The sequence below is a fragment of the Solea senegalensis genome, linkage group LG1 (assembly GCF_019176455.1).
Source record: "Solea senegalensis isolate Sse05_10M linkage group LG1, IFAPA_SoseM_1, whole genome shotgun sequence".
NCBI lineage: Eukaryota > Metazoa > Chordata > Actinopteri > Pleuronectiformes > Soleidae > Solea > Solea senegalensis.
The window spans coordinates 12,332,198-12,346,188 of NC_058021.1; the positions used below are offsets into that span (position 1 = coordinate 12,332,198).

Below are 13,991 nucleotides of genomic sequence, written 5' to 3' on the forward strand. Positions count from 1 at the left end.
GAACCCTAGGACAGAAAAACAATGAATATATGAATCTGTGAACTGAAATGTCCCTACTTTTTTTTAATTAAAAATATTATTTTACAATCTCAATTCACATATTAATGCATTAATCTTATAAAACGTAATTTGCTAATATGAATCAGTTCTTTCCCTTTCTACTGACTGTGTCTATTGACTGAATCCAAGTGAAATAGTGGCTGACTATTGAAAAGAAATAAATGAATAATTTGCTTTGACGTTGTATTGTTACATATTTATTGTTACTCATTTATTGATACATATATTATATGTGAGTCTTAAATGACCACGCTATCAGTCAGCCAGTCTCCGTGTTAAACCACTCACTGTGAAACTGCTTTGGTGCTTCTGCACCTTCCACTGACAGCTCCGATGGCTTTTTTTTACCCCTTTGCAATCCAATATCTCGGTCATCCATCAACTGTAGTCCATCACTGTCCATCATCTGAATGAATGACTAGTAGTCTCAATAAATCTGGCCGTGTGTGGCGATGTGCATGTAGCATGAGGAGGTCCCGCATGGAGGCATCCCCTTTAGGCACACACACACACACACACACACACACACACACACACACACACACACAAAATAAAAACACATGCTTTCTAGTTTTCATAGCTCAGCATGTTGATTAGTGTTGTCCAGATTTGGACTGGTAGGGTAGGGCTAAAGTTTACCCTTGCACAAACCCTTTGTGTGAGTTAGTATGTGTCTGTTTGTCTGGAACAGGATGCAGTTTTCTGATAAGGTTGTATTGAGGTCATGCAGGTGTGAATATAACATGAATATAGATATGCTGTCTGGCTGGTTACCCCTGGAGAATACTGTGGCTCCAGGTGCGCTGTTTGCCAACAAATGAAGTCAACTTATGTCCATGTGTCACACAATGTAATGCAGTACTTGATGAACAAATCTGTCTTCTTCTTTTTTTTTAAGCAAAATATATTTCCATGTTTGTTATTCATCTCTTGGGTTTCTCTGGTCATATCTGGACGGATGTCAACAGAATTGTTGTGTTTTTATGAACAAGCACATCCATCCAGAAACTTAAATGGAGCTGTCTCTGTGGGGTAAGACGTCTGTCTGAACAGCATTTTGTTGCCTGTTGTCAAACGTAGAAATAATAGCTTGGTCGTCACTAAGTATGCAATGAGAAATGGCTGTTTTGCTCAACACATATTGTTGGACTCTGCCACCAACGATTTGAGTGACAAGGCACACTCCTGGGTGCCTTCTCACTTTGTTTGCTCCCACTTTCCCTCTTTTCCACTTTTCTATCTCTGCCTTTCTCACATTCTATTTCCCTGATCTCGACCTATTTTCCTCTCCCACGCTGTGCCACATACAGCTTTCTCTTTTGATCTAGAGCATTTTGTCATTAGTTTCCATTAGGCATAATTGCAGCAGGGCCAATGAAACAGCAGATATGCAAGGACAGCTGGAGGAGCATCTCGCTGCTGAATGCATAATTGTGTTGGCATGGCTGTTTTTGTGATACTCGATGCCGTCACCACCCCAGGGTGCAGTGCTTCTGATGACCTCACCATCTCTGTTTTGCTCACGCCACCCCTACACTCTCCATCCTCACCTCAAGTCCTCCACTTCAGAGATGCATTTTACTTGAGATAGACCAACTGTGGACTCTGAAAAAGGCCGATAGCATAATGATAGTCTGCTGTGTGCATGCCGGTGTCACTCCGGGTCAATGACATGCCAAGAAAACTGAACAATGTTTTATAAATGATAACATTGATTTAAAAAAATCAAAAAAATATTTCCCTACTCCTCCAATGGAGTAGGCTGCATGTGTGAAAATTACGAGGTCCACTGAATGCACCTCTGAACTCAACATGCTTTTCCACATGATGCACAGCCATCAGGCAGTATTGGAGCCAGGGTCCTCAGAGCCAATTAATCAGCTAAAACAATTCATCTTTGCTCTACAGCCAAGGGTAAAGCCTCAGGCTGTTTGTTGTATTTTAAGAAAGCCATGTCATGTTTTGCTCTTCTCCTTTGCTTTCTTGTTGTCTACCCCCAAGTCAAGTTGCTGGTCAATTCTGGTCTCCTCCTTGGTCTGCATGATAATGCAACCATGAGTAACATAGGCTGCAGATACTTGGTATTTGGTTTTAAGTCAGTCACCATGCTTGTGGTGAAAGGGTAATGGTTAAACTCTCTGAGATTGTTTGTGGGAATAGTAGGCAGTTTCAGCTGTGTGACGTTAGCCAGAATATTTTGGTGTAAACATTATGTTGTGCACGCTCAATTAGAAATCAAATTAGGGAATGGTAAACAGCAAAGGGGCCTTCATTTTCTGGTTGTTTTATCATTGTACTGCTCTGCTATGTTCAGATGTGCATAATTACACGTCCCCCATAATGGGCCTCGACACTTAGCAATTTGATGTACAGTATATTATCTAATTCCCAAAAACAAAACCCACAGAACTAGTGATGATAAGGCCAGTCTAGTGAGTCTCATCTTCCACCGCAGAAATGTTCCCTCTTTAGAGGAATCATAGCAACTCAGTTGGCTCGTTGTCTGTTAGTTTAGGTGATATTTTGGTGACAGATTTGTAGTGAACAATGGATTGATTGTTTCTTTCTTGTTCCACAAGCACTAGGCTTTTCAGAATTAAGTGATTTGGGACAAATTTGAATTATAAAGTCTCCAAGATTATTACGGCATACGTCGGGGTTAGTTTTCATATATATGTTGAAAGATAAATCATGTATTGATTTAAGGCACAGTTGGACAATGCATATTAATAAACATAAAAATGTAAATATGCAAGGGTGTAGCCTGAGGCTAGTTTCCGCATGTAGTCCCTTGGCAGGTCGATGTTATAAGGGATAAAAATGAAAATACATTCAGGGCAACAATAGCAAAGGGTTACATAAAGGAGGAAATACGTATACATACATACACACATATTATACAGACAAAAACATACAAGTTCTCATATTTACACGTCAATAATTGAACATGTTCTTATTATAGAAAATTTAAAGTGCATTGTTGCATAATTGCTTGGTTGCACACAGCCCCCTTCAAATATTGCACCCTGGTGGAAATGCCCATAAACATAATTTCGCAAATCTCTAAATGGTATATACATGTTTGTTTGTACAGTAGAAATCCTGCTTTAGAGTTCATCCATATCATTGGCTTGTCAACAATTGCCACGTCAACATATTGACACGTTAGCATTATTTTACAGCTGCTACTTTTATCTGCTTAATTATACTATTCACCAATGCTCAATGTATATTATTTATTGCACCGATTTTGGATCAATCAACAATATTTACACGGTTTCCATTCTTGTTTTCGGTAATGAATGACTGCAGCTGCTCTAATCTATATGTGCTGTAACCACTAATTACTGTATTGCCAAGCTATAGCTGTAACTGCCTTGCTTTAAGCCACTGCCTTTGTATTTGTTCACTTCCACTTAAATTTCCAATTATTGGCTTCAGTTATCCAAAACAGCAGGACAATTTGGCACCTGAACCTATTTTTTTTTTTATCAATTTCATTCAGTCAGCATTGTATAGAGGAAGTGTCTGTGAGTTTGCAAAATGACAAGACTGACTGATAAAACTCCCTCTATCCTTCACATTGATTTTAGGAATTCTGTTTAGATGCACTGTATGAATGTGTGATTGAATGGGTGTAAAGTGATATATTTCCTGTCCACTCTAATTTGAAGGTATAGTAATGTATGAGCAAATCTATTTTTCTCCATCTCTAATTCCTCCTCAGCATCAAATGATTTATGATATAGAATTTACAATTTCTCCTGAAGTTGGGCTCTCCTGGTGTCACATATGAGCAGAAAACAACACTGGGAAGGTTTTTAAGTAGGGGTTGATATGACAGCAGTGCACATCATGTTAACGCCGGGCTGTAAAACAACTATCATTATGTAATTTTCTTCAGTAGCAGTACTACACAAGTTCAGTATAAATCAATATAATGTTCATTCATTGCACATTTGATTGCTTTGAATATTTTACCTCGGTTTTGTGAATGTTCTGCTTGTTTGTTATTTTATGACTATATAATAAAAAAGAAAACTAAACCACATTTATGTTCAGATTGCGCTTCTGTCACTTACTTGGATGTGAAGACTTAGTTGTCACCCTGTGGTGGAGCGAGTTGTTTTTCAACTGGAAGATTGTGGGTTTGATTCCTGACTCCGCTAGTCTACATGCTGATATGTCCTTGGGCGAGACACTTAACCCCATATTGCTCATGATGGCTGTGCCGCCAGCGTGTGATAGGGTATGAAAGATATGTGACAGAAAATGTGCTGTATGAATGTGTGATTGAGTGGGTGTGAATGAATGAAGACCCTCGAGGAACCACCACTCTGTAAAACAACCACATTGCCTTCCAGAGTGTTGGTTTCCGTTTCATAAACTATCTAAGATAAGTACTGGTAGCAGTATACTCACTCATGATGTCATCATCTTTCATGATGATTCACTTTACACACTGTGTGATGCCAATTCAAAGGACATCACCCAACGCTATATTTTAAAGGTTGTAAATGTCGGAGACATTGTTTGGCAGAGCAACAGCAAAGAAGCAAAAAAAAAAGCAAGAGTGGGCATCTTTAGGCTAACTGCTATAGATTAATTGATCTAACCATGAAGTTAATGAGCTAGATCCTTTTTAAAAGAGACAAGTGCTGAGACAGAGGAAGCTAATGGTCTCTCACAAGCTGGAGTAGTAAAAAAGAGAAAGCTATTTATCTTGGGACATATACTTTATTCACCATATGACACAACTGCAAAGTAATTGACAGGGCCTGTAACTGCCGATTTTACTGCCTCGTTTTGATCAACCCTCTGTGCACGTCATGAGTCGGAGACAATTCAACACAAAACATCACAGAATTCTGCATATAAAACCTAGAAAGCCTAAAACACATTTTCTGTTAATTTGACAATAAAACGGTTTAGGAATATCTTCATAATAGCACGTTCATTTGTCTAAAGAGGTATTCTGAGCAGCTTTTGTGACTTCATCTTGCTAGATTGCTCAAGTCAACGCTGCAGTTATTATGCAATCAAACACTGACACTTAACTTCCCATGACGGATTTATCCCCCTTATTGAGTATCTGTCCATCTTTGTCTTTCTTGTCCCTTCCTGATTTAGCTGGCATTGGGCAATGAGCATAGTACTCCCCCTGTTAGGTTCTGATTGCAGTCTAGATTGTAGTGCAAGCACATGTTAGTGCATGCTGAGTGGCGATAGGTTTCAAAGGGCAGATTCTCTACTATAACTTGCCAGCCAGGAATGGATTGGCACAGTGGTGTTTCCTGGAATACCAATGACTCCTTGTCACCTCTATTTTTTTTTCCCTGCTCCTCTCTGGTGATGACGTCCCTATCTTGAAAGATATGCCAAGTGCCTTGGCACATACCTGCATCTGGGTTTGGGTTAGTCACTGGAAATATAATTGACCTGAACCAATGTGCATACAGATACAGAGTGGCCAGTTGCCAACACAACATTTGGTTGTGACATGTTTGTGGTGGGATTATATAGCGGTTGTGATTTGTATCACATATGAAGTGCACACACACACACAAATGCACATGCACATACACACATGTACATGCAAACACACAACTTGTGCATGTACTTTCTAAAAGCCAGATTTCCCAGTCGGCTGGTCTGTCATTGGCCGGCTGTTCAAAGGGGATATTGTGGGCCAAAAAAATACTGGCTGTGAGGTTACCATGGTAACAGCCTGCCCAGGGGTGTGGGCTGTTTGCTAAATTGTTCACTGGTTTGTTAAAGCTCACACACAAGCACACGCACATGCACACCTTCATTTTAATAGAATGTGTTTTCCTACATTTTGTCTAACAGACACTATACGTGCCCTTTTCCATTGGCTTTAGTAGTCCCACTGTTGTTTTCCATGTCCAAATGTGAAGTATACAGTGAGAGAAATAACACATAAGCTTATTTTCTTCAACTGGACACTGTCTTATCTTGCTTTTTAGGTTGTTTTTTTGTTTTTTTATCTTACTGCTGTACTGCCCTCTGTTGAATCCATGGTTTGTTTGTTGTTGTCATTTACTCAATATTAGTACAGTATGTCACAGACGACATCATTTTGTCAAAACAGCTGTAGCATTTCCTTTTGTTTTTCCTTTTACATGCAACTATCCAGGATGCCGGAGCAAGGATGCATGGTGCATCCCAGTGCATCTAAACAATATATTTTTAATGGTTATTTTTCCTCACTTTCCTCCTCCTTATTTTCTCTTAGTAGACACCACTCTCTTTTCTCATACAGTACAAGACTACCCCAGCAGTATGGTTACACAAAGTCAGCCTAATTGGATGGTGTCCGAAGGGGTGTTAAGTTTTGTTCACTGGGACTTCTGCAGATTCATGTGTTGGTGTATTAGCTAGTTGGGAGGACAGGTATGTCAGGGTAAGTGGGGTTTGGACTAAAGCAGCAGGAAGTTTAGAAGAGTTATGTATGTGTGTGTTTTGTGTGCGTGTTCATTGCGTCTTTGGGACCTTTTCTGGTAGGAACACTGACTTTTTCTGGAACGGTAGTCCTCACGGGAGCCAGAGCTTGGTCCTAATGAGGCAGAACCTCGATTCCGAGGCTTTGATCAAAGTTACAGTAACAAAGTTGTGAACTGTAGTTAGCTTCAGGGTAGTTTGAGGCATTAACTAGTAATCGTTTAAGTTAGGAATTGGCTTTGGCTGCGCAAAATGAAGTGAAGTCAACGCGGTCTCCTAACAAGAATGGCTTTACAAACTGTGTGCATATTTAACAAAGATGGTAGGAGTGGGCGCTTCTTTGTTGCTTGGAAGAGAGATTCTGACAAGGCCAGAATGGACAGATGATTAATGATCAGGGGGAGTGTTCTGTGGGAGGAGCTCTTTAGTGCCGCAGGTCCTAACAAAAGCAGATAAGGTACGCTTCAAGCACTGCTCATTTTCCACCATCCCTTTATATCTGAGAAAACCTCTCTGGCTCTCTTTTATGCCTCTTTACATTCTTTCATTCTCCGATTAGTAAGGTGATACAGGAGGTCGAGCCTTGCGCTGACTGGACCTGCCATGTGCTGTCACCACTGTTAACACCGAATGTCTTCATTTGAAACAGACATGACCACACATACAAAAATCTGCTTTAATCCCGGGTTTAAAGAGGTTTCTCACCAGTGGGAATCGGCACTCACTCCTCGGTCAAATGACCCTGTAATGCTTGCTGGGTATTATTGGTGGTAACCTATGACCTCAGTGAACACGCTAAATTCTTTGCTCATTTTTTTGCCAAGAAGACACTCAAAGTCCAGTCGCCTTCAGGTAACTACAGAAAACAAGGATACACTATGACATACACACTAGTGAAGCCCTTAGCATTATTGTTTGTTTTAAACAGTGGCTTAATAGCATTTATTTCATCGTTCATAATCAAAACAATTGATTTAAAGAGAGACTGAAGTTAAAGATGCTAAATAGTAACTGTTTACATTATCACTCAGGATTCACATATGTATGTACATACATATAGTGAGTCCCAGATCTTGGGCTGAAATATTTAGTGCAACTAATTTTGACGTTTATGAGAAATATGCTCGATCATTCTCGAATCAGTTTCTCCAAATAAATAAATCATAACCCTTAAAGGCAATTTGCACCGGCTTTTAATATCCTGCGGGTATTCTCTGATGATACTAACAAGGCTTTGTTTCAAGGTATGCCTCTGTCTCAAATAACTGTATTGTGTTTTTCAATGACCTTGAGAAGAAAAGGAACACCTGGGCTGGAAAAGCAGCTCATTACGTGGATTGTTGCAAGAAAATGAACAATGACAGAAGAGCGAGAGTGAATACCAAGTGGCTGCAGCACTGCCTTTTTGTTTCAAAGTTGGCTGTCCATGCCGGTTTTGTGTCCTCTCTGTCAGATAAACATTCATTTAACCAGCTGATTGATATTCTAAAATTTATCACATAACTACATCTTGTAGACATTTGGTGTGTGTGTGTGTGTGTGAAGACTCCTGTGGTTAGAGTGTGGGGGAGCCGTCATTCTGAGTGACTGAGCAAGAAAACAGCAATAGGGGTCAACTGGGGTCTTGACCTGATCATAAGCCTATCTGTGTGAGTGTTTGTGAGCGAGTGGGTGTATGCATGACTCTAAAGCCGTTTAAAGACTGTGATCCATCCCATGTGATGCGTGAGGGCCGGGGTTAAGGGTGTTTTTGGTGGGCAAAGAGTTGTACTTAGAGGTCAACTTACACGAACAAACAAATTTTGCCTTAAGTAGTTAAGTTAAAAACTTACACAGATACAACTGCAAATGTCTAGTTATTAAAACAAAATGTTTACATTCTTACTTTTGTGAATCAATTTCTGCAAGGTATCGTTGCATGGTCATTATTTTACCAAGTTAAAAAAAGGGGAAAATTAATAATGCCTTTGATGTGCTCAAATTAGCCGTGAGTACAGGGGAAAGGCACGTTTTTTATACTATAGAATGGAACTCTAAATCTCAGATTTATTATAAAAGCTATACTATACCCTCACATAAACTGCAACATGTATTGTATTCCTCACAATTCACTGGCGAGCCATTTCTGGAGATTTAAAACGTCATACATATTTCGAAATAATGCCAGACAAAAGCCAGGGCAGGGCTTAGCGTCCTGTGACTTTGATTGGGGCTGAAGAGAAAAGAATATTGCCAAAGTATCTTGGTCATAATCCATTGCTTTGGCTTCCTGCAACTTTACTTTTACTTTTTATTTCACTCACACCTGCTGATGCTTATACAACAGGGTAGTATAATTCTTGTTCCACAATAAGTCCATAAATCTCATGTCTGTGGTTTCCTTTATATTTTTATGGCCTTAATATATTTAACAACTGCACATTCTAAACACATTCGCCTCACATGGCGCAATGCCAGTTTGTGTCCATGTATGATGCATTGCCTGCAGTGTACACTATATTATATGCTACGCCAGCACATTGCTTTGTCTCACACAGTTCTAACACCCAGCTCTGCACACGATCAATTAAAGTTTCCCACGTTGTCCTGACCGATTACAATATAACCCTTGGTTTAATTGAGAAGGATCAAATATTTTCAACCAAATAAGTCAATTGGAAAATATACATTATATAATGTTTATGAGAGGGCACCTGCGATGGGAAGAGGACTTGACTATAAAGAGCTGATCATCTCATCTCTCCCGATCAGGCTTCACTCTGACATGAGGTCATTGCTGTTACTGACTGATGAACAGTGAGCAGTGATCCACAGCTGACATACCTCTGTCAACTCACTGCAGAGTGAGAGACGGCGAGACAGACGGGACCTTAACAACGACTCAAACCTGTCAGTCAAGGAGAAAAAAACAGCAAGGTGAGGTGAGTCGGAAGAAGAGGGAGAACAACTCACTACCAGTGGGACAAACAAAAAAGATGTGAGGGCACAGGAGGAGTTAGGCAGAGAGCGCAGCACAGAGAAAATCCTGCGGGGACCACTTGAAAGGCTGGAATGTTATGTTTCTGCATGTAGCCAGTTCAATTGTGGGTTATTCTCCCACTGGGGGCGACTAATTGCTTGTTGATCTAATGTTCTATCCCCTCCTGTCCCTGAAAACCTACACGTTTGCTGAGTGATGGCTCCACATGTTTTTTTTTTTTCTTTCTGGGAGAGGAACTCCTGGCCTCCTTGAGTCTAAATAGTCACAGATCAGGAGGAAAGACTTTGGGCTCGGCTCCAAATCTGATGAAGCATAACGCCGCTCAAGCCCACTGCTGCCCGCCCTTAGAACGAGACCTCTGAGAGTTTGCAAACGTCACTTTCCTTTATCCACTTCTTCCTCCCTCTGCAAGGCAGATCAGTGAGCAGTTAATTAATGAGTTTAATGTTAGGTTTCGTGTCAATGTAATGTGTCCATTAGAGAAGGAACCGCGCGCAAGTGTAGGAGTTGTAATAATCACAACAGACATCCATCATGCTGCTGTGTGTGATGTGTTTATGTGCTTTGTGAGTTGCTGCCCGTTTGTTTTATTTTGCCTCGCTGTCGCCTCTTATGTGCTGATTGCAGCATCTTCAGTTGTGCAAGGAGAGGCAGTAAATGATCAGAGGTTCTGTAGAACATACGCTAGTCAAGTAGCAGAAAATATGGGTCTGCCATCACATTTAATTGGGTCAGCGGTAGGTACACGTGTCTCTGTGTAAATCAGTTCAGTAAATGTATTCCGGAGATGAGGTTAGCATTGATGCCAACCGGGGGATTTTTCTCTTGGTTCCACACTGTGTATGTTTTATGTGTGTGTGCATATGCATTGGTATATTCTGCCTTGAGGCATTTTTTTTTTGTTTGTTTTTTTTGCTACAATGCTAACTCAGCACTTTTGTCCATTTATGATTGTCTAGGTTAGCTACTGTCTGTGTGTAAGTACACAGCCTGAGGCCAATACACATACTGAACAAATAATTGTGATTGAAGATTGAGTGAGTGAGATGGCCGTATGCATGCAAGTGGATCTTTGCTCAAGACGATGTACGGATCTCATATGGCAAAGACGATGACACGCAAGTTCTCTTCCTCTCTACAGCCGAAAATGAATTTTTGATCTTTGCGTTTTATCACCTTGTAGTCGCTGATTCGGGTTGATTGGGGTAAAACGGCTCTGCAGCAGGTTTGTGTCTCCCCGTGTTTCCAGCGAGAAGTTTCAAGTCTCATTGTTCTTATGTCTGAAGAGTTTGATCTGAAATCTCATTACAAGTCAAGGGAGGTCACACACCTCCACTCCAGCACACACTCAGTCTCTCTCTCTCCCGGACAGAGACGTTACTGCCTTTACTTTCCTCTCTTACAAATTCGCAAGAAATGCTTCATCGTCCATACATGCATCTGCGGCTTGAGCGGGGCTTGTCCGCAGCATAGCAATGTGTTTTGCTCAAAGGAAAATATCTTTATCCAGTACGGCTGGGATCCACCTCTCAGGGTTGTTTTATAAGCTACTTTGTTGTTGTTGCTGCTTCTGCTGCTGTTGTTGTAGTCTGGTCATGTGTGTTTGTATGTGATGGGGGTCTAACCATGTGTGACCAGTGTGGTGTGACCAGACATTAGGTCGGGCAGTTAGACTCTGCTGTGTCTGTCGGCCACACTAAAGGAGATGGGTGAGCAGCCGCTGCTTGGAGCCGCAGCGTGAGTTGTGTGTGTGTGTGTGTGAGATGCCTCCTCCTTCACCTTCACTTGCTTTCTGTCTTGCTGTTCCTTCATCTATGCTTCCCAAACAGTCTGGCTGAATGCTAAGAACAATAGCATTTATAATAATTTCTACCTGACTTTTTTTTTTAAACAGATTTCTAAAATTGACTCTGCATTCTAAACCATTAAGAGAGACATTATGTTCTTAATGTTTACATCGCTGCTCTAAATAGACCTCCATTTACCCAGCAGTCTAAACATATTAGAGTAAAGGACTTTTAATCAGATACAATACTAACATTTTGTAGTAAGCAAATTCAATATTGATTTAGCCATTTCTTTTTCCCTTTTAGAATCTGAAATATTTAAACAGTGGCTCATCATTTTTCCACTCAAGTCAAAGTTTTGGCTGCACACACTCCCAAATGTCACTGTCGCCGGAGAATACACCCTACATCACAATATTTTCAGCCTTTTACTCACACTTTTCAATCCTTTACTCGGGGCAAACAGGCACATCTGTTGAAAGATGTGCCTGTCCCATAAAATGTACAACCCCTCCCCCACGGAGCGCAGCAACGCCACAGTTTTTCTCTCTCATCTGAAATATTTTAGCTTGCATCTATCATAGTTATTATAGTCCGTAAATCCTTCCTCACATGTCAGAAAAAAAAACAGCTTGGTATTCTTATGGGATGTGAGAGTAAATGGATTGGGTTATTGCCCGGTCATGGTTGCAATGAGTTGAGCCAACACAGCCTCCAGAACTGTACATCATCACAATCCTCACAAACACAACAGTGTGTTGCCTTCACGGTGCTTTATTTAAAATAAATAAATAATAATAAATAATTTTTGTATGCTACAATATTCTGCTCCCTGATTATAGTCAGGCATGTGTTGTGTGTTTTGGACTGATCCGCAGTCAGCAGCAGGCCATATTCCTAATCTAAATTTATTATATTATTATATTATATATTATTATTATTTTTAGTAGTATTATATGTCAGATAAAATTAAAATATTAATAGGTGGTGACATATCAAAACTTACTTCTGTATATACATAGATGTCATAGACAACACCAGATACTGGGTACTATCTACTACTGATAGCTCACAGGAAATATTGTTTGGCTTACCAAATATATTTGCTGATTTATTTTTCCAAACTTTCCAATTGAGCTTTTTTCCCAATAATACATCCATCTTTTGACAATGACCGAATAACACGATAGTTTGTCGTCTTAAAAAAGTGCATTCCCTTCTCTCTCACTGCAGAAGTATAGTATTAGGCTCATGATTTTCTCTCCTTTTTAAAAATTCACTTCCTCTCATTGTTTTTCTGTTCTCACAGCATGCCCACCAGGCACATTCAAGTCAGCCCAGGGCCCTGGTTTGTGTCTACAGTGTCCTCCTAACAGCCGCTCCACAGCTGAGGCCGCCACCATCTGCGTGTGCCGAAATGGCTACTACCGCGGAGACGCCGATCAACCGGATGAACCCTGCACAAGTTAGTATTATTGCATATGACACTGAACCCCCATTAACACAAGTCAAATGCTTATAGTCATGTAAGACAAGCGCTTGTAACAGGCATATATCACTGTGTGCATTATTCATTTCAGATTAATGCAGGCTATATCTGACATCAATATTGAATGTACAGGTTGTCCGTTTGAACCATTCATTTCCAGGAAAGGCAGCGTTGCATACCTAGTGCCAATCAAATCTGTGCCAATCTCCTCAGCGCCCGTCACTATTGTTACAATACAGGATTTCCATCATTGACATCTCCATCACTGGGCCAGTGTGCTTCCTCTGTTTCCTCTCAGTTATCACTCTCTGCCTCTGCTTCTCTTTCCTGCTGTTGTTCTTGCTTTATGCCTGTTTTCATCCCCCGAAGACCTAATTACTTAGGCAGATGCTGCAAAGCTTCGACACTGTCCTGCCGTTATCCACTGGAGATCCAATAAGGCCTCTTGCAGCACCATAGTTATCTTAATATGATGTAAAAGCAATATGCTAAGCCTTCCTGTCATCCCTGCTAACCCCCCCGTTTCACTGAGGGAGACCACGTTTGTTTACATCTTCCTTTACTGCCACGGAGGAGTCTCCTAATGGCTCGTCTTCCTCGCGGTGTCAAACCTGGAAGCATCACTGGTGTGGTTATGTATGCATTTAGACATAGATAATTCAAATATACCTGTCAAATTGACCATGGCAATGCAACACACTCTTTTCCTATAAGCAAACATAATGTATCCATAACAAACATGTATGGAATTCACCTTTATAGCCACGTATCATTTTTTAAAGATCTGTAAGAATGTGTAACATCTTCAGTTTTTTTATTATATTATTATATTTCTTAATCTCTTTATTGGAACATATACAGAAAATATGGGAAAAAAACAATAACAAAAAAAGTATTTCAAATATTTAGTGTGACCTACACTTATAGTTCTTAAAAATTCAAACAATTCAAACCCTGGCTGTCCTGAATCTGGAGTGGAACCCTAATTAATGTCACTGCTAAAACCCGTGTTTGTCCTACTATTTAATGTCCATGAATACATGCTAAAATATTCTTAAAATAACTCAAAGCCTTAATTGTTCCCCAAGCCAATCCTTGATCAAGTCCCTCTGGTCTGTTTTCACTTAACTTTATCATTTCTTCCTCAGCCTTATCGTCTCTTGTTCTGCCCTGTTCTCCCATTGTGTTCTCTGATGTCGTGCATAACTTTAAT

The 13,991-nt window shown here is 40.3% G+C and overlaps 1 protein-coding gene across 3 annotated transcripts in view; it reads left to right on the forward strand.

Moving 5' to 3' along the window:
- LOC122772432 (ephrin type-B receptor 1-B) overlaps positions 1 to 13,991 on the forward strand; it is a 142,019-nt gene that overhangs the window by 73,448 nt on the left and 54,580 nt on the right. For all 3 annotated transcript variants that reach the window (XM_044030487.1, XM_044030496.1, XM_044030504.1), the window contains exon 4: positions 12,599 to 12,754. In XM_044030487.1, the coding sequence (XP_043886422.1) occupies positions 12,599 to 12,754 (156 nt within the window). The remainder of the gene's footprint in view (positions 1 to 12,598; positions 12,755 to 13,991) is intronic.